Source organism: Octodon degus, unplaced genomic scaffold, assembly GCF_000260255.1.
Source record: "Octodon degus isolate 3935 unplaced genomic scaffold, OctDeg1.0 scaffold00109, whole genome shotgun sequence".
Taxonomy (NCBI): Eukaryota; Metazoa; Chordata; class Mammalia; order Rodentia; family Octodontidae; genus Octodon; species Octodon degus.
Window position 1 is genome coordinate 4,873,359 of NW_004524685.1, and position 26,928 is coordinate 4,900,286.

At 40.8% G+C, this 26,928-nt stretch overlaps 1 protein-coding gene across 3 annotated transcripts in view; it reads left to right on the forward strand.

Moving 5' to 3' along the window:
- Window positions 1-26,928, forward strand: part of Mcoln3 (mucolipin 3) — a 36,915-nt gene that overhangs the window by 528 nt on the left and 9,459 nt on the right. The window contains exons 1-9 of one of the 3 annotated variants that reach the window (XM_023699068.1): window positions 30-190; window positions 2,724-2,959; window positions 6,121-6,288; window positions 12,117-12,270; window positions 13,932-14,016; window positions 14,133-14,229; window positions 20,941-21,040; window positions 26,071-26,183; window positions 26,267-26,416. In XM_023699068.1, coding sequence (XP_023554836.1) covers window positions 2,726-2,959; window positions 6,121-6,288; window positions 12,117-12,270; window positions 13,932-14,016; window positions 14,133-14,229; window positions 20,941-21,040; window positions 26,071-26,183; window positions 26,267-26,416 — 1,101 coding nt within the window. In that variant the 5' untranslated portion in view covers window positions 30-190; window positions 2,724-2,725. Of the gene's footprint in view, window positions 1-29; window positions 191-299; window positions 362-2,723; window positions 2,960-6,120; window positions 6,289-12,116; window positions 12,271-13,931; window positions 14,017-14,132; window positions 14,230-20,940; window positions 21,041-26,070; window positions 26,184-26,266; window positions 26,417-26,928 lie in introns of those variants that run through there. The other 2 variants (XM_023699067.1, XM_004639292.2) reach the window with 2 other exon arrangements.

Here is a 26,928-nt window from a genome sequence, read left to right on the forward strand (position 1 = left end):
CCTGGACGCCGCCCCACTCGGCGGGGGACGCTCTGGAAGGTGCTCGCCCCGCCGCTCTTAACTCGCGGTGTTGGAGACGCTGGTGAAGTGGGGTGCGGGCGGGGTCCTCGGGGACAAAGGCGTGAAGGGGCGGCGGGGAGCTGCGGGCCGACGCTGCGCAGATCGAGTATCAAGGCTCACAGGAAAAAAGGTCAGTAAGAGAAAGCAAGAGAGGCTTGAGTTTTGAGTCAGCTGATCTGATAAAATGGTGAAGCGCAGCCGAAGAAATGAGATTAAGTTACTTCGGCGCCAGTCGTGAGGCTTTTGTTTTTCACAAGGGACTTGTCCCGCTTTCCGCAACTCTGCGCAGCTGCGGCGGCCGGTAAGTGGTCCACGAGCGTGCTGAGCCCTCGGGTGGGCTCCGAAGGGCGGTTTTGCACTTCCTGCCTTCCGCGCCTTTAGCTGCAAGGAAGGGGAGCTGCCAGTACGCCTTCAGCTTCTGGGGTCCCAACAGTTTGCACGCAGCCAAGTGGGTGCGTGCTCGTGAGGGCTTTTGAGGTAGGGTCAGCCCGACATTCGCAGCAAGCTTAGTGGTCAGTACTTGCGAATGAAATGCCCTGCTTCCGGAACAGCTTGGTGCTGTGTGGGGAATAAATGAAGGGTGCTTGGCTCATTCTCTTTGATCTTGTGGGCTACTGTTACACGGTGTGTCCCTAGTTTGATTAAGGTTTCATTTTTCTTGCTATCAAAATGGAAAGGGTTTAATGTGATTTCAAACCCATAATTCACAAAATACCTTATTAATAACATTATCATCAACAATATCAATATGTTGCTATTCATATACAAATTTTATCAACATAAAGTCACCTTCATTTTGAATCCCATAAAGAAAGTCTTAAATGCTTGCTAAAATAGCCTACCTTTTTGCTGAAGAAAATAAAATGTTCTTGAGGCCAGGGATATAGCTCAGCCACATAGCACTTGCCTGCCAAGCTCAAGGTCCTCAGTTCGATTCCCAGTATAAAAAAAAAAAAAAAAAAAAAAAAAAGAAGAAGAAGGAAAGGAAAGTATAAGTTTTTAAATGTCCTAAGGAGTTAATAACTTTTTCTTGCATTTTTTGTCATTACCTACAACTTACCATACAGGCATTTTAACACTTAAACATGAGCCACATTTAAATGATTTCGTTAATAATTTCATTTTGAGGACACAGCATGCTCTAAATGTTTTATGCCTTATCTGTTCAGCAGTATCTTTATTAATCTTTTCATTAATCAGGAGTTTAAACATTTTTTCCCATGGCTAGTTTTTATAGCCAATTTCTACATTTGTTAGATTTACTAAGAATGCTGGAATCTAAGCCAAACATGACTTTCTAGACTTGGAAAGTTGTATGGTACCTAAACAGTGACCAGTCAGGTATTTTATGAATGTAGATAAAATTCTTCCCTTTTCACTGCTGAGTAAAAGTTATTATAAAAATACCATTCTCAAGCCTGACTATCTTTGTAGTCTATACAGAAGGACTCTACTCTCTTGATGGTTTGGTTTACTTTGTTTTGAACAGGTTTCCATAGTATCAATATTTGTGTGTGTGTGTGTGTGTGTGTGTGTGTGTGTGTGTGTTTTGTTCTGGGGATTGATTCCAGGGCCTTGCACATCCTAGGTACATGCTCAACCACTGATCTATTCCCAGACTCAAATATAAATGTTCTTTCTTCCTTTCTTTCTTTCTTTCTTTCTTTCTTTCTTTCTTTCTTTCTTTCTTTCTTTCTTTCTTTCGGGGGGGAGCAGAACCAGGGATCGAACTCAGGCCCTTGCACTTGCCAGGGAAGCACTTATTCCACTGAGCCATCTCCCTGGCCCAATGTTAGCGTCAAGGGTAGTCCAAGAAAGGTCCCAGACTATGGAGTGACTTTTTGTCACTTGGAAAAAACCACCCCATCCTTTTCAGAGAGACAGAAAATATGATAGATATCAGGTACTTTGAAAAGCAAAATGTGCTCCACAAATATAAAAGCACTTGCAGGTGATGCAGCTGGTTGGGAACTGGACTGCGAGCCAGCGCCCGCCCTTCCCTCTGTAGCTAGATCTTTTCATTCCTCGGTCTCACTCTGGCCAGGAGAACTCTGCTGGCTGGTAGAAAGCTGTCCTGTCTGTGGGGGTGGGGGAAGGAGGCCACCCACTTGGTGCTAGACTCAAAGAGAGCTTTCGCATTTTTATTTCTGCCCTCTATAAGAATATGTGGGGGAATATGGTTTCCATTTTGCAGGAGAAGGAACAGGCCGAGGGTCCCTGAGTGACTTCCCTAAGGAAGAAGGGACTGTATACCCATATATGCAAATTTGGGGGTATAATGTCAGGGTCTACCTCCTCTCTGAAGTCCTTATCAGGCTCTCAGATCGCTAATCTCCACTCTAACTTTATTACTCAATGAGACAGAAAGATTACACATAATCTTTTACTAATAGGCAGAGCCCCTGAATTTGGTAACTTTCAAATAGGTGAGAATTCACTTGGACTGAAACAAAGAGAACACACGTTATCTACATTTCAGTTGATTCTGTGAATGTCTGACATGCAATTTAGGACAATGGTGCATTTGACACAAACTTTTGACCCAAACTGGGCTCAGTCCTCACCGCCCACGGTTCTGCAGGAGCAAGCGCATGGGTGGTGCCCTGGGATTGTGCCTGTACCTACCGAGTGGGAATGACGGGCTTTTGTTTCCCCCTCCCTAGAGATGGCGAGCGCCAGCCCTGCGGTAGTCATAAGCACCTGCAGTTCTCATGGAGAGGAAAATGGCTCCACTTTTAACCAGAACTCATCTCCGTCGGAGGAGCTTCTGTTAGAAGACCAGATGAGGAGAAAACTCAAATTTTTTTTCATGAATCCTTGTGAGAAATTCTGGGCTCGAGGCAGAAAACCGTGGAAACTTGCCATACAAATTCTGAAAATTGCCACAGTGACCGTTCAGGTAAGCAACTTTAAGCATGAATTTGAAGAATCCGTTTTAAAAACACAGAGAACAAAGGACAGCTTTTTTTCTTTTTTTAAAGCAAAAAAAAAAAAATTTTTTTTTAAACTGCATAGTGGAGAACAACAAATAAATAAAATCTTAACCTTTCTCATTTATGGAAGGTTTTTTCATTTTTTTTCTTTTTCCCTACTCTTTCATTACATTGTAACTTTAGTCACTTAGTCTAATTAGTTTTCAGGAAAGGAAAATTTCCTTGACTTTTAAATATAGGGGGAATCATATTTTATGATTCTTTCATATGCTGACTGTGATTTATTCTTTTTGTTATTTATTCTTATGAAACTGGATTTTATCTGCTGGGAAAAGTTATAGCTCTTGGGCTGGAGAGATAGCTCAGTAGAATAAACTCTTTTTTTTTTTTTTTTTTTTTTTTGGCGGAACCGGGGATTGAACTCAGGCCCTTGTGTTTGCCAAGCAAGCACATATTCTAGTGAGCCATCTCCCCGGCCCCTAGAATAAGCTCTTGCCTGACAAGCGCAAGAGCCTGAGTTCAATCCCCGGTTCCACCAAATAAATAAATAAATAGTCATAGCTCTTGTTAAATCAGAAGAACAAAACAAAAATAAAAATTTCTAAAGATAAAAATAGAAATCCTAGGTTTATTTATCCTTATTATCATCCTTATTTTTATTTTATTAGTTTTTGGTAAAAATACATAAGTAAATAAATGAATATTAAAAGAGAATTTAAAAAATTTTGACATTACTCATTTGAATTGCTTATTGAAAACTAAGCAATTCCTACAACCATATCATTGTAGGAAAATTCTTGCCTGTGTTTCTGATACTAGCTATTATATTAAGCGAAAAGAACATTTGGGTAACTTCCATGCCAATACATTATTTCATTTAATTTTAGCAACACTCTTATCAGGTAAATGATAGCATCTCTCATTTTATAGATGACAAAGTCGATATTTATAGGATTTTTTTAGAGCTATAGAATCAAGACTTTGGAAGTGCATATCAGCTCAGTGGGAACACTTTTTTACTCAGAATGACAATTGGTACCGCTTGACTGGGTGTCATAGTAATATCTTATAGACATCATCATGTTTGATTCTTCAAAGTAGATATAGACAGCGGTATCTCTGTTTCACAGACAAGAACACTGGCATTTGGTAGATTCCTGACTATAATAGAATAGAACTGAGGTTCAAACTCAGATTTATGTTCTCTAAGGCTTATGCTGTTATTCTTTCATCTTTTGGGAAGTTCACCTGCCTTTCATATATTTACCGGGGCAGTCAAAAGGAAAATTGGCCAGTATATTAAGCCCCTTGGAAATAAGGGTGGAAAAGCTGCTTAGGTAAGTTTTAAAAAGTAACTGAGATTCTCCTAATTGTGATTTTTTTCTTCATTCTGCATCTAAGCAACCAAATAAACCACATAAAAGCAACTTTGTTATTAAGCAAATTAGAGCAGCTTAGAGACAGATTACCTTTTTTCAGGAGGAAGGAGTCTTTCTATTAAATTGGAGAGCCTGTGTTCCCAATGACGGGAGCCCTATTAAAATTTTCCCTGTCCCACTAACTGGCGCAGTCTCTGAGTCATGGCAGTTCCTTCAGCCCTTCTCCTCCTGTCCATGTTCAGCCCTTGAGGATGTCTCATTTTATCCTTAGTACCCCACTAGACACTGGCCTGTGGAAGGCACTTATATAACTGAATGAATTGATAAGGGTATCACTGGGACATCTTCGAAGATATTTTGGTCATTGACTTTAAGAGATGTAAAATTCTTAGACTGTCAAGCTTTCATCTTACTGTGACTTCAGTGAGAGGGCACTTAGCTTTAAAAGTCTTTTTAGAAGTGAGAGTAGAGTTAGGAGGAGTTAGGAGGATGCCAGATGGGTTGAGGCCTACATCAGTAGGGGAGGGGACAGGGGTCTCATCAGACTCTGGATTGCTTGTGTACATGATAAAACAGGTAGAAATTAGATTTAGTCTGTCAGACACAGTTTTCAATTTTGACTGTATGCTTGCTAGTGATGTGGGTTAAAAAAATTATCTAACTTTTCTGAGCCTTTATATACTCCTTGCAAAATTCTTACATTTGGAATTAATGTGGAATTAATAAATATGATAAAGAAGATTTGTAGACTAGTGTAAGAGAATGTATGCTCAGTGCTGTTCCCCCTTTTGTGTAAACTATGATCTGCCTGACCCTGGGATCTAAACTTACACACATACACACAGAAAGACAGTGAGAGAGAGAGAGAGAGAGAGAGAGAGAGAGACAGACAGACAGACAGACAGACAGAGAGACAGACAGAGACAGAGACAGAGACAGAGACAGAGACATGGACAGAGATTGGAAAGAAACTTTCCAATCAGACTTAGAATAAACCAAATTAGCCTTTTTGTTTTTGTGACAAAACAGCTGTAAAAAAGAATTTAAAGAGGAAAGATTTATTTAGGTTCATGCCTTCAGAGGATTCAGTCCCTGGTGAACTACCTCTGTGGATTTAAGGCCAGTGGGGAGGCAGAGACATCAGGGCACAGGGTAAGTTGATGGCAGAGTTTACCTCATGGGATCCAGGAAGAAGGGTCTAGGGAAAGGTGCAGTCTGAAGGTCGTGTCACGTGATCTAGCCCCCTCCACCAGGACTTTGTAGGTCTCCATTGCCTCCCAGAGATGCCATCAAAATATGATGCTAGAGCCCTCATAATCTAGTCACCTCTGAAAGTCCCGCCTCTGAATGCATTACCCTTTGGGGGGACATTTTAGATCTGAACCATGACAGCAAGCTTTTGGATATGATTAGAAGAGCTTATGTCACCATGACAGTAGTACAGTGAAACCAATTTTTTCTGTGCAAACAATTGAGTTTCATATAAAATTCTGCAGTCAATCCTACCTGAATGTTAAGGCACATTATGTCAATATACTTTAAGTTAGAGATAAATTGAAAAGGTTTTTTTCTAGTTTTGATCTTTTTGCTACAGGTTTGGTAAGGAGGCCTGGGAATAGGAACAGTTTGGCCATAGAACTTGTACTTTTTTACAAGGTGACAGGCAGGGCCTTCTTGATGTCCTCTGGAATTTGCTGTAAACTCATCTTGCCATTTTTATTCCATCTCTGCTCTTTTTTTTTTTAAAGCTGGTTCTTTTTGGACTAAGTAACCAGATGGTGGTAGCTTTCAAGGAAGAGAACACTATAGCATTCAAACATCTCTTCCTCAAAGGATACATGGACCGCATGGATGACACATACGCAGTATATACACAAAGCGACGTATACGATCAGATCATCTTTGCAGTCAACCAGGTAAGTCAGGCCAATCCACTCTTGGGAGGAAGAACAGCCTGGAAAAGCAGTAGCCATGCGCATTACGGAAACTGACACCTAAGTGTAGAGAGGGGAACCGTTCCGCTCGGAAATGATGCAGGCAGCACGCTGTCTTTAAATGTTTCTTAAAACTATTGCCAGCAAAATTTTACAAAACTAGAAATTGAGAAAAGCTTTTATTTAGTACTGAGTAGAAACTTTGGTAATTTAATTGAAAGAATCAGAGTTACATCTTTACATGCAAGCCTCAAAAACTTAAAATTACTGAGCATTACCCGGGAAGTACATAGTTATTAAGTCGTCCAATCTCATAATTTCAGAGGCTTTCAACAAATAATGAGAATACTAACTTTACAGAGTTTGTGTAGGAACCAAGAATTGAAAGTTCATTTAAAGTAAGTAAAGCTTTTGTGTCGACATGACAGTGATTTTATTGTGGTGCTAACTGCCACAAAAAGGAAGCTTATTTTCCATACAGATGAGTCAGAGTTTTAGTCAAAGTTTCTATTTTTTTTGGGAAGAGTCTACAGGGTGTTCAGGGTCTCACTACTAGATCACACTCATAGTGATCCACCCATTTACAGCCTCCCAAGAGTTGGGATTACAGGCATGTGCCACCACGCCCAGTCTCAATTGCCATTTTAGTGCACCCCCAGGGTTTGGCTGGCATGGCAGTCCTGGGGATTGAACCCCCGGCCCCTGTGCCTGCTTGCAGGCACTTTAATCCACTGAGCTATTTGGCAGGACCTAGTATGAGTTTCTAATCAGTGACTTTTTATCCATGGGGCTTTAACAAAATACCAAATTTAGTATTGTGTACATTTCACTGAAAGTGCTCTTAAAGTCAGTATTTCAGCATGGGTTTAATTTACAGATCATGGTTCATAATTACTACCAGTCTTCTGCAAAGCATGGTTACCGTACAGTCATGACTGTTCATTTTCCAGGGACAGTCTCTACAGTGAGATGGTGAGCTGCCCACGTACAGGGTGTCCTTTTGGAATGAAATTTTTAGTTAGCATCAGGAATGAGAAAATCAGTAATAGGTAGAAGCTACATAACATTAAACAGAATATTGGCCTGGAATTTACAGGGGAAAATGGCTTATTTCTAGAGATACTCAATTGTGAGATTTTTGCATTATGTATATTATGTTTCTTTAAAGTGATCAGAATGGTAGTTGGGTTTTTGTTTTGGGGGTGTGGAAGGTACAGGTAAGAGGTTAACCACCCATTATATTCATTAGGCCCAAGCTCAGTCTTTAAAATACCGTGCTTGGTATTGGGTCATTCTGCTTAACAGATTTCCACGATCTTTACATGGAGAACTCTGTATAGATTCAGTGTCCTGGTTGTCTTTTTCTTACTACTTTAATAAAATGCGGAGTCTGGACAACTTGCAAATAACAGAAATTTATTTCTTACAGTCCTACAGGCTGGAAAGCCTCAGGTCAGGGAAGCTACAGGATGTGTGTCTTGCACCTTTTTTTCTGAGTCCTCATATGGTCAAATACGGTGATTGCAACACTTTTTGCTTATAGTACAGTCTTCTATAGTTGAGCATCAAAGAGTTACTTTGTTTTACTAGGTCTTGGCTCTCATCTTATTTCCTCCATCCTTTCTGGGTCATCTTTGTTGGCTTCTTTTCTTTGTTGGGACAATGGTCAGAGATTTGTCCTTTTCTGGAAGAAATGTCCTGCGCTGCGCAGCCCTGGTCATCACCAGGTTTGGGGGGCTTCCAGAGTTACTCATGCTGCTGCCCAGCTGCCGGGGAAGAAGCACCCTGCCCAAGGAAGCTTCGCTGCCTCCTCCCACCTGCTGCCCAGACTGCTTGCTCTTTCTGGTCTAGTGCTCAGGTTTAAAGGCACCAGGGTCTTCTTGGAATCATTTACTCTTGCAGCTCAAACATCATGCATTAATATCTCTGTCTGATTTGCTTCCTTTGTTCCTCGCCTATCTACTTTACCACCTCTTGGTACAGGGTGTCCTTTTGGAATGAAATTTTGCAGTGCATTCCCCTAAAATCATAGACCTTGCTGTATAACATTTCTTAGGATATAGATACAAGTGCACTTTTTTCTATACCTCTCTCTATAGCAATGCCGAACAACAAAGCATTTCATGTGCTTGGTCTGTGACGGTGGAGATAAACAGGCACTCAGCTGTCTGTGAATAAGCTCAAAAGCCTTATACCACTTATTAAGCTCAAGTGATCATGGAGGGCCATGACTGAGCAACATATAATCAAGGTGAAACCACTTGAAACTTGCTTTAATTTTGGTGCCAATCAGTCAGCTAAGGACCTCTAATTTAGATTTTTTTTTTTTTTTTTTTTTTTTTTCTCCTCGAACGCCTTCAGGGCACTTTTGGCCAGCGGGCGAGTTGTGAGGTTCGAACTCCAGCAACCTGAGGCTGACAGCTTTGTGGAAGCAGCCACTTAAAGGCCTGAGCTAGGGCCAGGCCCCCTCTAATTTTGATTTTATATTATTATCTGAAGTCTGACCTTGGACCTTTGATCTGAGTGAAAATCTCCTCTTAAGGCAGAGCCGCCAAGACCAGAAGAGGAATGTGTCAGCGCAGCTAAGCCCTACATGCCCCGGGTGGCCTCCCTTTCCTTTCCAGTCCTCTGCAGAGGACTTGGTCTCCAGTGTGGTCCTTTTGCTGGCTGCAGGCCTGCCACTTGGCTCTGGACCATCCAATTCTTGCCTGCCGCTGAGACCTCCACTGAGAGCTGCAGACACCCAGGAAGCTGTCGTACAGTCACATAATTCATGGTGCTAAGCCCCGGGATTCAGATCTTGTACATTTTGAGGTCTGAAAAGGCTCAAGATAGGAGATTCTGTGATCAAGAAGTTCAGAGCTTTGGAGGACTCTTTGGGGGTCACCCCACACATACCCAGAAACCATCTCAGGTCTGACTGTAACTTTCTAGAGTTACCTTCCACTGTGCGCCCCATATTTCCAGGTATACCGTATCTATGGTGGGAAACAAAATCCCAAAACTTTAATAACTCAGCATTCTCCTATCTCTTCAGACTTGCAGAATATAATACTGCTTAGTAAAATATGCAGCTTGCTTCTATTACTGCAGGAGGCTCATTTTTTCCCCATCCTGATGCTAACAGCTTGGAGCTGTAATCATGTATCTTATCCTTGGAGTTTACCAACTTATTGTGCATATATAACTATGATTAAGAGCTACCATCACAGTGTGATAATTTTCACCTTGCCATCAGTTTGACAAATGCTTGAGCACTTACCATGGCCCTAAAGTGCTGACATTAAAGCATTGGACTAGATAAATTCTCTTTCCTGTGGAGTTTGCATTCTAAAGAGAGAGAGAGAGAGAGAGAGAGAGAGAGAGAGAGAGAAAGAGAGAGAGAGAGAGTTAAAAAATTTGACCAAAATCATAGGTAAGGTAAATCAAATTTAAGGTAGGGATGTATGCTATGAAATAAAATGAAGTAGTGCAAAGCAATGGCTAAGGGCTCAGGGTGATCAGAAAAGGCTGTTCTGAGGATTTTGAATCTGGGGAAGAGTATTCCAGGAGGAAGGAGTAGCTAGCAGCAGAGGTCTAGGGCGGCAATGGCTGGGGCCTTTGAGGAAATGAAGGGTGGGAGTGCAAGTAGGAGTCAGTGAGGGGAGGGCAGGGGCCCAGCCTCTCCGGCTTTGCAGGACTTGGAAGAGCTTTGGGTCTTATGCTGAGAGGGGCAGGAAACCATGGGAGCTTTAGATAAGGCAGAGATTCAATTATACATGGAAAAGCTAGGAAGTATTTGTTCAAATATTTACTTGGTACCTATGGTATATCGGGTACTTGTTTGGAGGGGGGATACTGCGGTAAGCAAACAGACAGAGCCAACGTGTCGTACTACAATAGGCAGAGACAGGCAGTGACCAAACACACTAGGACACCAGGGCACCATCTGCCAGTTATAAGTACTAAAGGGACAAAATACAGCAGGCAGAATGAACACCTGGGGGTAGCCTGAGAAGGGCTCTTTGATAAGGTGCTGGAGGAGCAGGGAAGGGATAGTAGTTGGGGCAGGGGCTGGAAGAAGGGACAGTAGGCATAGGGGTGTTGAGCAGGTTCTCATACTGGAGCAGATGAAGAAAGAAGAAGGAATGAATTCCATTAATTCCCTCATTCCTGAGCTCTCACTCGATCCTGGACAAGGGAGAGGAGGACAGGAGGCAGGGAGTGAAGAGGCTTAATTTGTCAGGGGAAGAAATGATGGTGGCTGGACTAGGGCAGCAGCAGCAGTGAGAGTGGTAAGAGTCAGTCACATTGCAGTGAGGTGGCACTGAGCTTTAGGTGAGCCCCATGGGATGGAAGCTGAAGTCAACACATGACCTTCTGATGGATTGGAAGTGAAATATGAGAAAAGGAGTCTGAAGGACCTTACCTAAGTTTGGTGCTGAATGACTGATCATCTTATGGAGAAGGGAATTATTGTGGAGAAGTACGTTTTCATGTTGCATATTTAGGTTTGAAATCCTCCTTGGGTACCATAGGCATCATGTAGGCAGACTGCTACCCGTGGATGGTATTTGATGGAAAGATCAAGGCCAAAGATGTAAAGTTGGAAGTCTTCAGTACGTAGATGGTGTTTAACACAAGAGACTGGTTGAAGTCACTTGTGGAGGAAATGTGGATACAGAGGCTGGATCCAAGGGGACTCCAAGGTAGAGAATGATGGGAGGATTCAGAAAAGGAGACCAAGAGGCACCAGCCTGTGGCCTAGGAGCCAAAAGAAGGAGGAGGAGAAGGATGAGGAGGAGCGAAAAAAGGAGAAGAAAAAGTAGTAATAGGAGGAAGAGGGCAGTAGGAGTGGAGAAGGAGGAGCAGTAGTAGTCAGGGAGAAACACTCACCTACATCGAACATGATGGAGCAGTTCAGTTAGATAAGAGTTTAGAATAAGCATTACCCTTAGTCGCATGGTGCTTATGGGCAGCCTTGGCAGGGTCCAGCTCAGAATGTACCCTACAGGCCCAGAGCATAAATGACTTCCCTCACTTATCAGAGCCTGGTTCACATGCATCTTAAGCAGAATTGCTTTCCTATGTCCATCATTCAAAACTGCTAATTCCGAGAGAGAGAGAGAGAGAGAGAGAGAGAGAGAGAGATCATTCTTTATTTTCATATGTCCAGTGATGCAAGCACATTGCTCACTGTAAGCTTTGAATCATCTGTGGCAATCCATTGATTTTACATGGACAGTTATTCCAAGGTGCAACAAGATTTTCATTTGTAATGGTAGCATTTTATGTTATTTAGAAGATTAAGTAGAAGAAGAAAAATATATCTGCAAATAGGATTATGTGTATTTTTGTCAAAAAAAGATTAAGGTGATATTTTTTTAAAGAAAAGGTTTTAATGGTCTACTTGGAACAAATATATCCCACTTCTTAAGTGATAGTAGAGAATTCTGACTTGCCTTGCAGGAAATAGTCCAATGACAAAATGAGTGTTCATACTGGATGTGCAAATCAGTCTTTGAACACTGTTCTCTAAAGAAGGAATCTCAAAGATTATGCAATGTTAGGTGTTCCCTTTGAAGATAAGGAACCGATAACTGAGAACAGTTGTGACTGGGATGAGCCTTAAACCTCCAACCCTGACTCAAGAGCACCCTTTGCCCTCCCTTCCTGGTGCTCAAGAGCAAGTCATGGTCTACACTCAACTTGCCTGTCTCCACCCTGTGGGGAGGTGGGCACCTGCTGAGGTCTGAGGTGGAGAGGTGGGGACCGCCTGGCTCCTTCTGCCCTGGCTCACGCTCCTGTTTTTGCTCCTTTTCTCGTTGAAGTACCTGCAGCTGCGCAATGTCTCAGTTGGGAATCATGCCTATGAGAACAAGGGCACCACACAGTCCGCCATGGCGATCTGTCAGCACTTCTACAAGCATGGAAACATCTGCCCGGGAAATGACACCTTTGACATTGATCCAGAAATTGAAACGGGTAATGTCCTATGTGCTCAAGCTTTAGTTTTTAGTGCCTTGATTGACACTTAAAATCTACAAATTTGTCTCTGAAAATAATGCTATGATTTGTGCTATTAGGGCGTAGTAAAAACTAGATAGATGTTCTTAGGTGTTGGCTACTGTCCTAAGCCCTTTACTGTAACTCAGGAATCCTCAAAGAAACTTCGATAAGGCAAGGTTTATTATCTCTGTGTCCTGGAAGACTGAAGTACAGCTCAGACAGCCAACTGACCTACTCAGGATGAAGTAATAAGAAGCAGCCATAAGCTCAGCCACATACTCTATTGCCTCTCGTAGGGAATTGCCTATGGGTAAGCGTGTGGGGCAGCTGGACATTATACTTACAAATCACGCTTCTGAGTAATTTACTATACAGCAAGGACTAGGGAAGGATAACAGCACCAACTGTGAGAATTTTCTAAAATTCTGCCTTCCTTAAAGTACTATACAGAGGAAAATGTAAAAATATAAAATATTTTTCTTAAATAGATCCTTCACCAGTAGTCCCCATGTTTTTGACAGGAAGGGTTGGTTTCAAGGAAGAAAGTATTTCATGGATGGGTTGGGATGGAGGTGGGAGAGGAGAATAGTTTCTGGGTGATTCAAGTGCAGTAGAGGGCTGTAAACACAGATGGAGATTTACAGGCTCACTGCCTGCCAATTACTGCCTGCGGTTGCCCCAGCCTCTTTCATAAAAGGCCACGGAGATGTATAGCGGACCCTAGAGGCAAGTAGGTAGAAAATCAGGCACTGTGAGTGCTCCAGGTCCTCACTTAGCACACAAAGAGAGGAGGGGGAAGGATTCAGAGCTGTCCTAAGATTACAGAGGCAGCTAGGGAGATAGCTCAGCAGTCTGTGTGCTTGCCTGGCAAGCACAAGGAACTGGGTTTGATCCCAGGTATCACATACTGTGCTGGCCCTAGGACCCCAGGTGTGCCTGGCCAGCCACAGAAACTGGGTGTGGTGGTGCACACCTGTAATCCCCAGCACTGGGGAGGCAGAGACAGGAAGATCACTAAGAGTCTGAGCTGTGTAGCGAGACCCTGTACTAAATAAATAAATAAATAAATATTACAGAACAGAGAGGAAGGTGGCATTTTATAGGAGCTTAATGAGGCAGAGTTCAGGCATTTTTCTAACCGCCAAACACTCCTAGAATGTGTAGATCTTAAAACTGTAAGGTGCTTTAATTTGTAAGCTGCTCTCATAAGGTGCTCTAACCAAGTCGTATTGATGAAAGACATCTAAAATCTCTGTGTGTGTGTGTGTGTGTGTGTGTGTGTGTGTGTGTGTGTATTTAGTACAGGGTCTATGGGGGCTCATTACACAGATCAGACTCTTCATCATTCTCCTGTTTTCAGCCCCCCAAGCGCCCAGTCTCAGTCGCCTCCCTCTCAGCGTGCCCCAGGGGGCAGAGCCAGCACAGCTCGCCAGGGATCCAATCCCAGTCCCTGCATCCACCTAAGCAGGCGCTTTAGTCCGCTGAGCTATCTGGCTGGCCCTAGCTTCTAAAATCTTAATTCAGAAAAAAAAAATCATGGAGTCTGAATAATGGATCTTAAGTGAATTATCCTTTCAAAATGAAGTTTTATTTGTTTGTTAGGCAGCGTATCAAGCTTTTGTTTCTTTCCATGGCAGAATGTTTCTTCGTGGAGCCAGACGAACCTTTTCACATTGGAACACCAGAAGAAAACAAACTCAACCTAACACTGGACTTCCACAGGTAAGGGGAACGGGTGGGAGCATAACGTGTACGTGCATGTGTGCATGCGTGCACGTGTGTGTGCATATGTGTGCGTGTGTGTGTCTCCACCCACTAAAGCCCCCTATGTTTTCTAGGCTGCTGACAGTGGAGCTTCAGTTTAAATTGAAGGCCATCAACCTGCAGACTGTGCGTCACCAGGAGCTCCCCGACTGCTACGACTTTACCCTGACGGTAAGTGTGCACTGCCCTGCCCTGGCTCCGGTCTGCAGAAAAATTGTTTTATCTTGTTCTGTGCTTCACATATTTGTGTGAGGGAGTGATCAGAAGTATAGGATGTTTCCACACGAATGTGCCTGGGGAGAAGGCAGATACAGCCAGCTCTGCTTGATTGTTGTGTCTTGTTTCCTTGTTACCTGTTTTCTGTACCTCCTGTCAGTTCTATGAGGGCAGGGATTTGTCTTGAATCCAGTGCCCGGCAGGGAGTAGATGTTCAAATGCAAGAGGGAGGCGCAGTGCATGGCTTTCTTTTTTATTTTTTTTCAAAGTTTTATTGATAAACAGATAGCAATGAGACAGTTTCAAATCAAATCGGAAGTACAGTTTCAACAAATAATACACTGCATATATTCTTCTTAGTGGTTAATTGCTGTACAAGATGCGGACTTGTGATCCTATTTACAAACACCATTAGAACAAATCATTCTATTCATTAAGAGAATGCAACTATATATCTATCCTAACCACTTTGAATACACAGATACAAAATGGACATTCATCGGTATACCCCATTTTTTCTAAGTTCCGTTATTGAATATTATAGGTGTGTAAACTCAGCAAAATATTCTAAAAGAGTCCAGTAGCCCATAATAGCATTGGGTCTTCTGTTTAACTGGCAATGTCAGAAATTATTGACCTGAGTCCCCCACAGCTCAACCTAACAGCATGGCTTTACTTCCTATATTTCATCTTCATACTTTTCTACTGGATGGTTAAGACCAAGGTGAAGCAGGACCTGTGCAACAAGAGTTGTAGCTTTTTGGTCTGAGTGCGTGGCTTTCTGCTTGGCGTCCTGTGCTGAGTTTCCTCAGCGCTCCTGATGGCAGCCTTTGGTTGTCCCTCGCTGGGCCTTCCTGGTGTGGCCTCTCCAGGCTCTGGTTCATCTCTCCTGCTCCAGCCCACCTGGTTTCTTCTGCGTTGCCTAGACTCCAGCTGCAGAGCAAGCTAGAAGGCTCTCTAGAGAGCAAGATGTTTTCTTGCAAGGTTCTCACCTCACAGGAGCAGAGTGAGTGTCCCACAGCTACTTGGTCCCCCGTAGGGCACAGTTTGGAATTTATCTTTGTATGATCCAGATTTCTAGCAGCAGGAGTTTGTATCAAAAGGTCCATCCCTGATACTTAATTAGTTGTGAAAAATCAAGTTTCAGAGATAATGAGGGTAAAGAACTTCCACTGTATAGTAGTACTGTAACGACTATACAGAAAATTTAACAAGAGAAAAGCAGTAAAACATGAGATTCTTATGGATTAAGCTACAAATTTTTGCCCTTATATTAACTAGCAAAGGATGAATTATCAGTGTCGTTTGATTTTTTTTTAAAAACTCAACCAATCAGCCACAGCCTTTCTTTAAAAATGAGCTTTCTGAGTTGTACTAACAGTGTTTGGACAGAACATCCTGTCTGCTTCTTGTGCTATGGATAACCACTAAGAAGACAACAATGTACAGTGTATTGATTATCAAAACTGTCCTATTAATCAGTTGTGAAACTGTCTCATTTATATTTATTTCTCAATAAAAAATAAAATTAAAAAAAAAAAAGAATTAGCTGACCAGACCACAATCTGTGATACAGCCTGGTTTTTCAGCTAATAATAAAATTCCAGAACAAAGAAAAAAAAAAAAAAGGAAAAAGAACTTTCTAGTATTGTTTATAATTCTCCTACCTTATTCACTGAACTTTTTGTGATTCCTGAGTTAGAAATATATTTATGCTCTGCATTTGTATGTGTTTTGTGGGTTTTTGTTTGTTTCCCTTTGCCTCCCCCTTTTCATTTCTTAAGGATTTAGCTCCTTCTCATTTTTAGGATTTTCTTCTATGTTTGTCATTAATTCTGCTAGACTGAAAGCTCCTTGAAGGCAGGAATCTTTTATTAGTTTCTTAATCCCTCAAAGAATATAGAGATGGCATAATATCTGTTAAATCAGTCTTTTTTTTTTCACGGCATGTGGTGCCAGAGATTGAACTGTGTCTCTGCGCTTTGCCTAAGCTTGCCTAAGCTGGTGCTTTAGACCACTGAGCTATCTCACCAGCCCAACAGTTGTTAAATAAATAGATGAAGTATTTATGAAATCTGGATCCTTCCCAGTGAGTGAGTCAGTTCAGTTTAGCCTTTTAATCACAGACAGACTTCTTGCAGCTCCAACACTATTCGTTGGCATATTCAAAGCCATTGCCCCTGCGCTGGGGAGTTAGCAGCATGTCTTATGGAACTGTGATAGACTTCGTGGGCTATACATTCAGTAATGAAAGCCATTGGTGCAGCCTTATTATTGTAAGGGAGTATGGACTGGGCAGAGGACACCTGATGGGAAAGTAGGATAAGCCTGTCTCAGCTCACTAGTTTGTAGCTATGTAACTTGAAGTAAATTATTCAATTTATTTGCACCTCAGTTTTCTCATCTGTAAAGCAAAGTTAATGTCCATAACTAGGCTGTCATCAAGATATAAGGTCATGTATACAAAGGACCTGATATATATTAGAAAGTAGCTGGTATATAATGGGAAGCTAGTTCTCAACTGGAACATTTTTGTGGCACTGTGGATTGAAGCCAGCCCCTCACCCATGCTAGGCAAGTGCTGTCACTGAACTGCCTCCCCCGTCCTCAACAACTGATTTTTAAGCCCTTGCTTTGGTTGCCTGGCTAAACTTACAATGGAAAAATAGCACATTCTCATTCATGCACTGCAGTTTAAGAAATTTTTGCATCGTGCATTTTTGAAGCACTTTATTAATTGTGTAAATATCTAGGATGAACTTGATTTACTTGATGAAATGATTTTTATTATCATGAAATGGTAGTTTTTTACCCTCATAAATAGTCTCTGCTTTAAAATTTATGTTATTTAATGCTAATATAGCCATTCTGGCTTTCTTCTGATTAGTGTTCTCATGCTGTGTTTTTTCCACCCTTTTCATATTAACCAATTTCTATTCTGTATTAAAGTGATTTCTTTTCAGGTACCATATGGTTGGGACTTGCTTTTTTATCTAATCTCATGATTTCTTTTAGTTAGGTTGCTTAGATCCTTTAAGTTAGACCATTAATAGGATTATTAATATGTTTTTCTTATTTTTCTATATTGAACTTTTTTATAATTCTATTTTATCTCATTTGTTAGCTCACTTACTATATCTCTTTGATGTTTTATTTTGAGGTTTATTTTGTGTATCTCTTATCACCTTAATATGATCCCATAGTTATGGGGGCCTAGTCAGCCCTCAATTTCTTTTCTTTTCTTGAGAAACAGATAGCAATAAGACAGTTTCAAAACTGATTAACAGGACAGTTTCAATAATTAATACATTGTACATTGTTATCTTCTTAGTGGTTATCCATAGTACAAGAAGGAGAAAGGATATCCTGTCCAAACACTATTAGCACAAATCTTTCTTCTCATTGAATTAAGCAAAAGTAGCTGTATATCTATCCTAACTATTCTGCATATACAGATACAAAATGGTCCTTCCTTTGCATCACCCTTTTTTGTTTAGTCCTGTCAGGGATGGGTATTCCATTGGCATCTAAATACTATAGGTGCTTGAATTTAGCAAAACAATTCAACACAGTCCAGCAATCCATAATAGTAGTGGTTATCTGCAGAAGTTGTTGACTTGAGCCTTTCACAGCTCAGCATATTAATATGGCTTTACTTTATATACCTCGTTTTTATACTTTCCTGCTGGATGGTTAAGACCAAGATAAAGCAAGACCTGTATAACAAGAAATGTAACTCTTCTATCTGATAAGGTCAGTCAAGTACCCTCAGGATTTACCCTGAAACTCTGTACTGCAGGTTGCAGATCCTTTGTCAGTATCAGCCATGTGGATGAGTCACAGCCATTGCTTGACCAATTTGCTCTCTGTGAAAGCCTGAGAGAATATTTTCTCTTCAGGTGACTCTCCTTATCAGCCCACAATTTCCCAAAAACAATGAATGGCAAAGGCTTAGATAAATGAGACAAATGGACAAGGATTTTTTTGGGGGGGCAGTTTTGGCTGCTTTAAGGGCTGGTGTGTTGTGGCTTGTTGGCCTGGGGATCAAACTGCGGTCCCCTGCGCCTGACTGCATTTACTCAAGCAGTGCTTTAAACAACTGAGCTATCAGGCAAGCCCCTGAAATGAGACAAATGGAATGATTTTAGGGCTCCAGGAGTATCCAAACCCTCTCACAGAGATTTTCTGGGGTTTAAGACAATGGACTTCTCTATATGTATTGCTTTTCAAACAAAGTAAGGGAATAGTGAAGAAAATGCAGGAATCTGGGCAAGATTTGGGGTCCCTTCAAGGGCTTACCCAAGTAATAAATTATGCTAATTTAAGTTAACTTTGTCATTTCCAAGAAGGCTTTCACTGCAAGAGTGAGAAGTCTGCAGCTGCAGTGTCTTTTAGTTAAGCGGGGTTGGAGCCAAAGTCCTCATCTGTGGCCTTATCTTATCCTTTCAGGCATCCCAACTTCACAGGCCAATGAGGCCTGTGAGAGGGACTAGTGCCTCACAGAGGCCCACTTATTATGAGTCCACTGCCGGTCTCCAGACAAGGGCTGAGGCCTCAGGCAGACTCACACATAAACATGAAAAGCCAATTGGTTAATATTAAATCCTGCTCAGAGCTGCTTCACAGTGGCCTCCATCCATCTCCTACTTATTACAGTTTGCCTTCAAGTGATGTTATACCAGAGGATGTACAGTAAAGGAGTCTTATAATAATACTTCTGTTTCTTCCACTTAGTCTTTTTATTGTAGGCATATAACTTCTACACATGCTATAAATCCCACAATACATTATTGTGTTAAATAGCCAATTATCTTTCAAGGTAATTTAAATGATAACAAAAAATATTTCTATTTTCTTATGTAGTCACATAAGAAAATATCTGGTTTGCTGCATTCTTATTTTTTATTTTCATTTTTGTGTATTTAGTAGAGGGTCTGCAGGGTTTCACTACACAGATCAGAACCATAGTGATCTTCCTGTTTTCAGCCTCCCAAGTGCTGGGATTACAGGTGCCATCTCAGTGTGCCCCGGGGGGAGAGGCATCATGGCACACTGAGGATCAAACCCTGCATCTGCCTAAGCAGGCACTTTAATCCGCTGACCTATCTGGCGGGCTCTGCATTCTTATTTATAGCAATAAATGATACCAGAAGACATTATTTTCCTTCTGCTTCAAGGGCTTCTTTCACACTGTTTGTAGTATGAGTCTGATGGTGATGAATTCTTTCACCTTTTTTACGTCTGAAGAAGTATTTTGCCTTCAGCTTTTCAAGGTAATCTCACCGAGCATAGAATTCTAGTTTGACTGATCTCTGCCTTCCCCGCCCCCAGTACTTCCGAGAAGTTCTCTTAGCTTATGTTGTTTCTCATGAGAAATGAAATCTGTTGTCAACCTTATCTTGGTCCTCTGTGTGGGATGTTTCCTTGCTTCTATGATTTTTCTGTATATTCAAAAGGATTTGGTTATGACCTGCCTTGATACCATTTTGTCCATGTTTCCTATAGTTGTAATTCATGGGGCAGCTGTGGTTTCTGAGTTTATAGTTTCCATTGTGCTTTATATTTATTCATTGTGATGTCTTCAAATATTTTTCTGTTGCTAACCCCTCAAATTTCAGAGATTTCAATTACATCTGTATTTCATCACTTGATCATGTCCCTTAGCTCAGTATTACTCTGTCTTATGTTCAGTTTTTGGTTTTGGTTTCATTTTGTACAATTCTTTAAGCTATGTCTTCAAATTTAACAATCCCTTTTCTGTGCTGCTTAGTACTTTTCAATCCTAGCCAGTATTTTTTCTGCTTTGATAGACTCAGTTTCTTCTGAGTTTTCCTTGAAATATAAGGCTGTGAATATAGCTCAGTGGCATAGTGTCTGCCTGGCACAAGAAAATCAGTCCATTTTGTCTCACGTGGAGAACTGTGAAAGTGTTCTGAATAGGTTTGTCCTGCTGGGTGCCTGGTATCTTCTGACATTTCTTGTCACCAAGCCCTGTATAATACATGTGGTACCAGAGTGACTAAGAACCTTATACCCAAAATGAAAATTTTAAGAGCTTTACCTGAAGTCTCTCAAAACAGAAACAATGAGCTTCTGTGTTAGTAAAACTTGCAGAAGCATTGCAATTCATCCCTCCTGAAGCCTGCTGGAGGCTGTGGCAAAGCACAGCGGTCCTGGCGCTTGCCCTATCAAAAGGGCATCTTGAGGTTCTTGGAATGGGAGGTAAGGGAGGTATTCTTGTTATATAAGGTATACGGGGATGGAATGTGTCCTAAAGCCCAGGGTATTAGACTAAAATGTTTCTATAGCAGATGTAGTTGAGACTTAAAGGGAATTTCCCAAGATTGAATGGAGTTAGCAACAGGTAAGAAATGAGAATCTGGGTCTATTGTACCCTTGGCATAACTGCTTTCTGATTAATGCATAGAGGTATCTCGGCTGCAAAGATTAACACCAGTACTTAGGTATCTAAGGCAGGAAGATCACCGATCACCTAGGTGACTTAAAGAGGCTGTGTCTCAAAATAGAAAATAAATAAATAAAAAGGGCCAGGGTTATGGTTCAGCTTGTGCTGCTGGGAGTTGGTTTGTTTTGTTTTTCTTTGCAGTGCTGGGACTGAACCAGCAAAAGCTACATATGTGTTTCCCCCTTTTCCTGTCTTCACAGATAACATTTGATAACAAGGCTCATAGTGGAAGAATTAAAATAAGCCTAGATAATGACATTTCCATTAGGGAATGTAAGGACTGGCACGTATCTGGATCAAGTAAGTGATAAGCTTTACTTTCACAATCATTATTAAATAATGTAAAGTGGTTATTAAATTACTGCCTTCTGGGTATGTGGCACACCAGCTAACACGTTTCCAAGTCCCCACTGCTGCATGTATGTCGCTGTATTGCAGATACTTGCTGTTTCAGGAAAGACCTAAGTTGTTAGAATTAAAATGATTCCCTATGTTCTCCGTGCACCCTCATCTGCCTCCTCCTCACCAAGACTGTGCTAACAGTCTCCTATCAAAGCCCAATCTGTACCCAAACCAGTATTTATTGAGAAGATACTGCCTAAATCCTCCTGTCTCTGTTTTTCTCATTTTAATATTTCAAAATATCTTTTAAAGTCAGGTGTTGGGCCGGCCAAATAGCTCAGCAGATTAAAGTGCCTGCAAGTAGGCACAGGGTCCAGGGTTCGATTCCCTGGATCTGCTGTGCCAGCATCCCTCCCACCCCCAGGGAGTGCTGAGATGGCTATTGAGACTAGGTGTGGTGACATGTGCCAGTAATTCCAGCTCTTGGGAGGCTGTAAACAGGCAGATCACTAGGAGTCCAATCTAATAGTGAGACCTTGAATACCCTGTAGACCCTTCCCTAAAATACAAAAAAAAAAAAAAAAAAGAAAAGAAAGAAAAGAAAAGAAAACAATTTAAAAATTAAAAAAAAATAAAGTCAGGGGCAGTGGCCCATGCCTATAATCTTAGCACACTGGGAGGCTGAAGCAGGAGGATCTCAAGTTTAAGCAAACCTATGTAATTTATCTACTCAAACAGATCTTATTTCAAATTTTAAAAGGGGTCGTGGTGGTTGGGGAATATGGCTCAGTGCTAAGGTTCTGGGCTCAATCATTAATATTGGAAAAAAGTCCTCAAGAGAGAAAATCCTTGAGGGGGGAATCCTTATTTTTACAGATCAAGAATCCAGTGCCTAGAAGTGACAGCTGGTATCCATGTTCACACAGATAGGGAAGAGTCAGGTAGAGTTTGACCCAGAATCCTCCAACTTATAATTGTCTTCCTTCCAGATTAGAAAGTAGACTAAATATAAAAACTCTGTTCTGAGGTCCATGGATAAGAATTCAGGTGTAGACTGTGTACTGTCCAGAATTTTGGAGCTGAATAGGAGAAAACTGCCTGGAAAGTATGTGTCTGTCTAATTTTATAGTTCCTTGGATATAACAGAATGCTGTGTTGTACAGGCCTTAGTCAGTGGGTCGGGGCCCCTGGATCGTAGTGGGCACAGGAGTCACCTCAAGTCCCAAGGAGATGCAGTTTTCCCAGCTCCCAGGATGGTAGGGTGAGGTTTATGAGCCTTGCAGAAATGTGCAACCTACAGCCCTCTGTGGTTTTTTAAAGAATTATTTTCAATAAAGAAATTTACTTATACACATTAACCATATTACATGTCTTACTCGTAGCCCAAGAGAACTCCTTTTCACTCAGTACAGCCAGGCAAATCAGGTGTCTCCAACCCAAAGGCCACAGGATGGGCAGGTCCAGTAGTCCTTCCTCAGACTGCTCATGGGTAACCCTCTTCTTAGGGCTTCCTGTTAATCTACTTTGTTAAGAGATTATGCTGAGATAACCAGCATAAATTAGATGAAATTTTATCACCAATAAAAACAATGATACAAATTTTCAAAACAAGATTGTAGGGCAGTAACAATGGTTAATGCATTGAGTATTGTTATCTTCAAAGTAACAGTAGTTACTGAGATTGCCAGATATAGGCATGAAAAATTGATCAGGCAATATAGGCACAAACTTTCTTTTCTGTGAACAAAGAAATTAGTACTGTAACTATTTTACCTATCTTGTATATATATATGTGTGTGTGTGTGTGTGTGTGTGTGTGTGTGTGTATAATATATATATGCATATATTCATTCATTAATTTTTTTCCTTTTCTTTCCCCTACCCTAGTTTCTCTTTCCTCTTGAGCAATTTCTTCTAATTTCCTAATATCTATTGTACATTTTGGTCTTATTTACTCTTTCAGGTTCTTATACTAGGAAGACAATATGAGGTTTACACGAGTCTTCAGTGACCAAAGATGTTCACTGATGAGTATGGTCTCAAGTTGCTTCTATTTACCTATAAAAGTCACAAGTTTATCTTCTTTATAGCTTAATGATACTCCATTACATAAAAAGACCACATTTTTCTCAGTTGATGGTCATTTGGGTTGCTTCCAAGATTTAGCTATGACACATTGTGCTGGTATAAACATGGGTGCACATATATTGTTGTGGAGTGATGTTTTCAGTTCTTCTGGGAAGATACCCAGGAGAGGAATAGCTGGGCCAAATAGGGCCTCTAATCCTAGATTTTTTAGGAATCTCCACACTGATTTCCACAGTGGTTGTATCAGTCTACATTCCCACCAACAGTGGAGAAGGGTTCTTTTCCCAACAGCCCCGTCAGCATTTGTTATTGGTTGATTTTTTTTATGACAGTCGTTATTTCTGGGTTGAGATGGAATCTCAGTGTTGTTTTAATTTGCATCTCTTGAATGACCAAAGATGTTGAATATTTTTTCATATATTTATTTGCCATCTATGTTTCTTCATCTGAGAAGTGTGTTTTCATCTCAGATGCCAATATTTGGATTGGGTCTTTAAGTTTGGGAGGTCTGATTTTTAAAAATTCTTTATATGTTCTAAATATGAATCCTTTGTCTGAGGGGCCTCTGCAATACCTTCCCCCAATCTTTGGGTTGTTTTTTGACTCTGTTAGTATTTCTTTTGCTGTGCAGAAGCTTTTTAATAAATTAAGACCCCATTTGTTTATTTTTTGTAATATTTCCCTTGCTGATTGGGTTTTTTATTCATGAAGTCTCTGCCTACACCCATTTCTTTATGATTTCTATCTACTTTCTCTTTCAGCAGACTTAGTGTTTCTGTTTTAATGTTTAGAACTTTGATCCAGTTTTACATTAGTTCAGTGAATGCTGATAGACATGGATCTAATCACCACTCCTATTCAATATAGTTCTAGAAACATTAGCCAGAGCAATTAGACAAGAGGGAGTAGTAAAAAGAATAAGGATCGGAAAGGATGAAGTTAAATTATTGTTTGCAGATGTCATGACATTCTACAGAGAAGACCCCAAAAACTCCACCAAAAAACTTCCAAATTTAATAACCAAATTCAGTAGCATAACTGGATACAAAGTCAACGTTCAAAACTCTGTACACAGCCCTTTTGGCTCTCTAAGCAGCACCAAGGCAGTAGACAAGAACAACCACCTTACAAAAGGTGGCAAAAAAGGAGCCAAGAAGAAAGTGATTGATTCATTTTCTAAAAAAGACTGGCATGACGTGAAGGTGCCAGCTATGTTCAACACAAGAAATATTGGAAAAACACTCTTCACCAGAACTCAAGGAACCAAAATTGCCTCTGATGGGCTCAGAGGTCCTGTGTTTGAAGTGAGCATTGCTGATCTGCAGAATGATGAAGTTGCCTTTAGAAACTTCAAGCTAATTACTGAAGATGTTCAGAGCAAAAACTGCCTGACTAACTTTCATGGCATGGACCTCACCTGTGACAAAGTGTGTTCCTTGGTCAAAAAATGGCAGACCATGATTAAAGCTCTTGTTGATGTCAAGGCTACTGATGGTTATTTGCTTCAACTGTTCTGTGTTGGCTTTACTAAAAACCACAACAATCAGATACCGAAGACCTCTTATGCTCAGCACCAGCAGGTCTGCCAGATCCAGAAGAAGATGATGGAAATCATGACCCCAGAGGTACAGAAAATGACTTGAAGGAAGTGGTCACTAAACTGATTCCAGACAGCATAGAAAAGTCTTGCCAATCTATCTACCCTCATGATGTCTTCAGAAAAGTAAAAATGCTGAAGAAGCCCAAGTTTGAATTGGGAAAACTCATGGAGCTTCATGGTGAAGGTAGTAGCTCTGGAAAGGCTACTGGGGGATGAGACTGGAGCAAAAGTTGAATGAGCTATGGATATGAACCACCAGTCCAAGAGTCTGTTTAAGATTCATATTTTTAATAGTGATAAATAAAGTCCTACTTGTGATGGCAACATAAAAAACTGTATACAGACGACAAACTACTGATAGAGAAATTAAGGAAACCACACCTTTCATGATAGCATCCTAAAAAAAGAAATACTTAGGAATCAGCATTTATGAAGGAAGTAAAAGATCCATACATTGAAAATTATAGTTCTCTGAAAAAAAGAGATTGAAGAGTATATTAGAAAATGGGAGGATAGCCTTTGCTCATGGATAGGAAGAACCAACAAAGTGAAAATGGCCATACTCCCAAAATTGTTATACAGATTTAATGCAATCCCAATCAAAATACCATTAGCATACCTTATGGAACTAGAGAAAACATTTAAAAATTCATTTGGGCCTGCCATGCTGGCCTCAACCCCGGGGCGCACTGAGACTGCAATTGAGACTGGGCGTGGTGGTGCATGCCTGAAACCTCAGCTCTTGGGAGACTGTAAACAGGTGGATCACTATGCATCCAATCTAGTAGTGAGACCCTGAACATCCTGTAAATCTTTCCCTAAAATACAAAATAAATAAATAAATAAATAAATAAAAATTCATTTGGAACCAGAAGAGACCTAGAATAGCAAAAGCTAATCTGGGCAACAAAAGCATGGCAGGAGACATTGCAACTCCTGACTTGAAATTGTACTACAAAGCCACTATAATAAAGTCAGCATGGTACTGGCAAAAATTTGACCTGAGGATCAGTGGGACAGATTAGAAGGTGCAGCCATAACTGGAAACATACTCAGTCACCTTATCTTTCTTTGATAAAGGGGTCAAACACGTTCACTGGAAGAAAGATAGCCACTTTAATAAACGGTGCTAGAAAAACTGGCTCTCTGAAAGAAGAATTTTTAAGCTTCAAACATTGATTGGAAGAATGTTTGTCAGGGTCTCTGTCATTTTTTTGGAAAGAATGCTAGAATTATCTAAATTATTCTAAAAAGAAGATAGTATGACAGTCTCTATACACATGATCTTCTTTACTTTCAGTTCAGAAGAACACTCATTACATGATGATCTTTGACGCTTTTGTCATCTTGACATGCTTAGCCTCGCTGCTTCTCTGCATTAGATCTGTGATTCGAGGACTTCAGCTTCAGCAGGTAGGGCCTGCTGCTCGCAGGCAGCACTACTGACATTCTGATTGACAGAGAAACTCACGGTGCCTCTCCTCTCTTCCCTAAAGGAATTTGTCAGTTTTTTCCTCCTCCATTATAAGAAGGAAGTTTCTGTTTCTGATCAGATGGAATTTGTCAATGGATGGTACATTATGATTATTATTAGTGACATACTGACAGTCATTGGTTCAATTCTGAAAATGGAAATCCAAGCGAAGGTAATTTTTTTTTCTTAATCATGCCATTATTAGTATCAATTCAGGTGAATGATATTTTATACAAAATGAGAATTTCAGAGTAAATGATTTCACCCAAGACTTATGGTGAGTAAACTTGACATTGAAAACAGTAATTTTCTTTACTCTGGTCAAGGAGTCTCTTAGGCAGAGGTCTTCAAAATATATTCCACAAACCACTGGATCAGAACCACTTGGGTGCCTGGCAGTAACGCACTCTGATAAAGCTTTGGATCCAAACTCTGCATGTGGGGCTATGATCCAAACTCTTACACACACAAAACTTCATACACACACCAGGATAATTAAGGTAAGAATTAAAACAGACCTTAGAAAAAATATCAAAATTTTCAACAAAAAAAGAAGGTGTAGGAAAAAGTGGAGTCATGATACTATTTTGTGAGTGGTTCCATTTGTTTCTTCTATCCATTCAAAATGAGAATATTCCCATTTTCTACTTTCCCATTGATAGGATCCAAGGCTGTCCTAGTTTA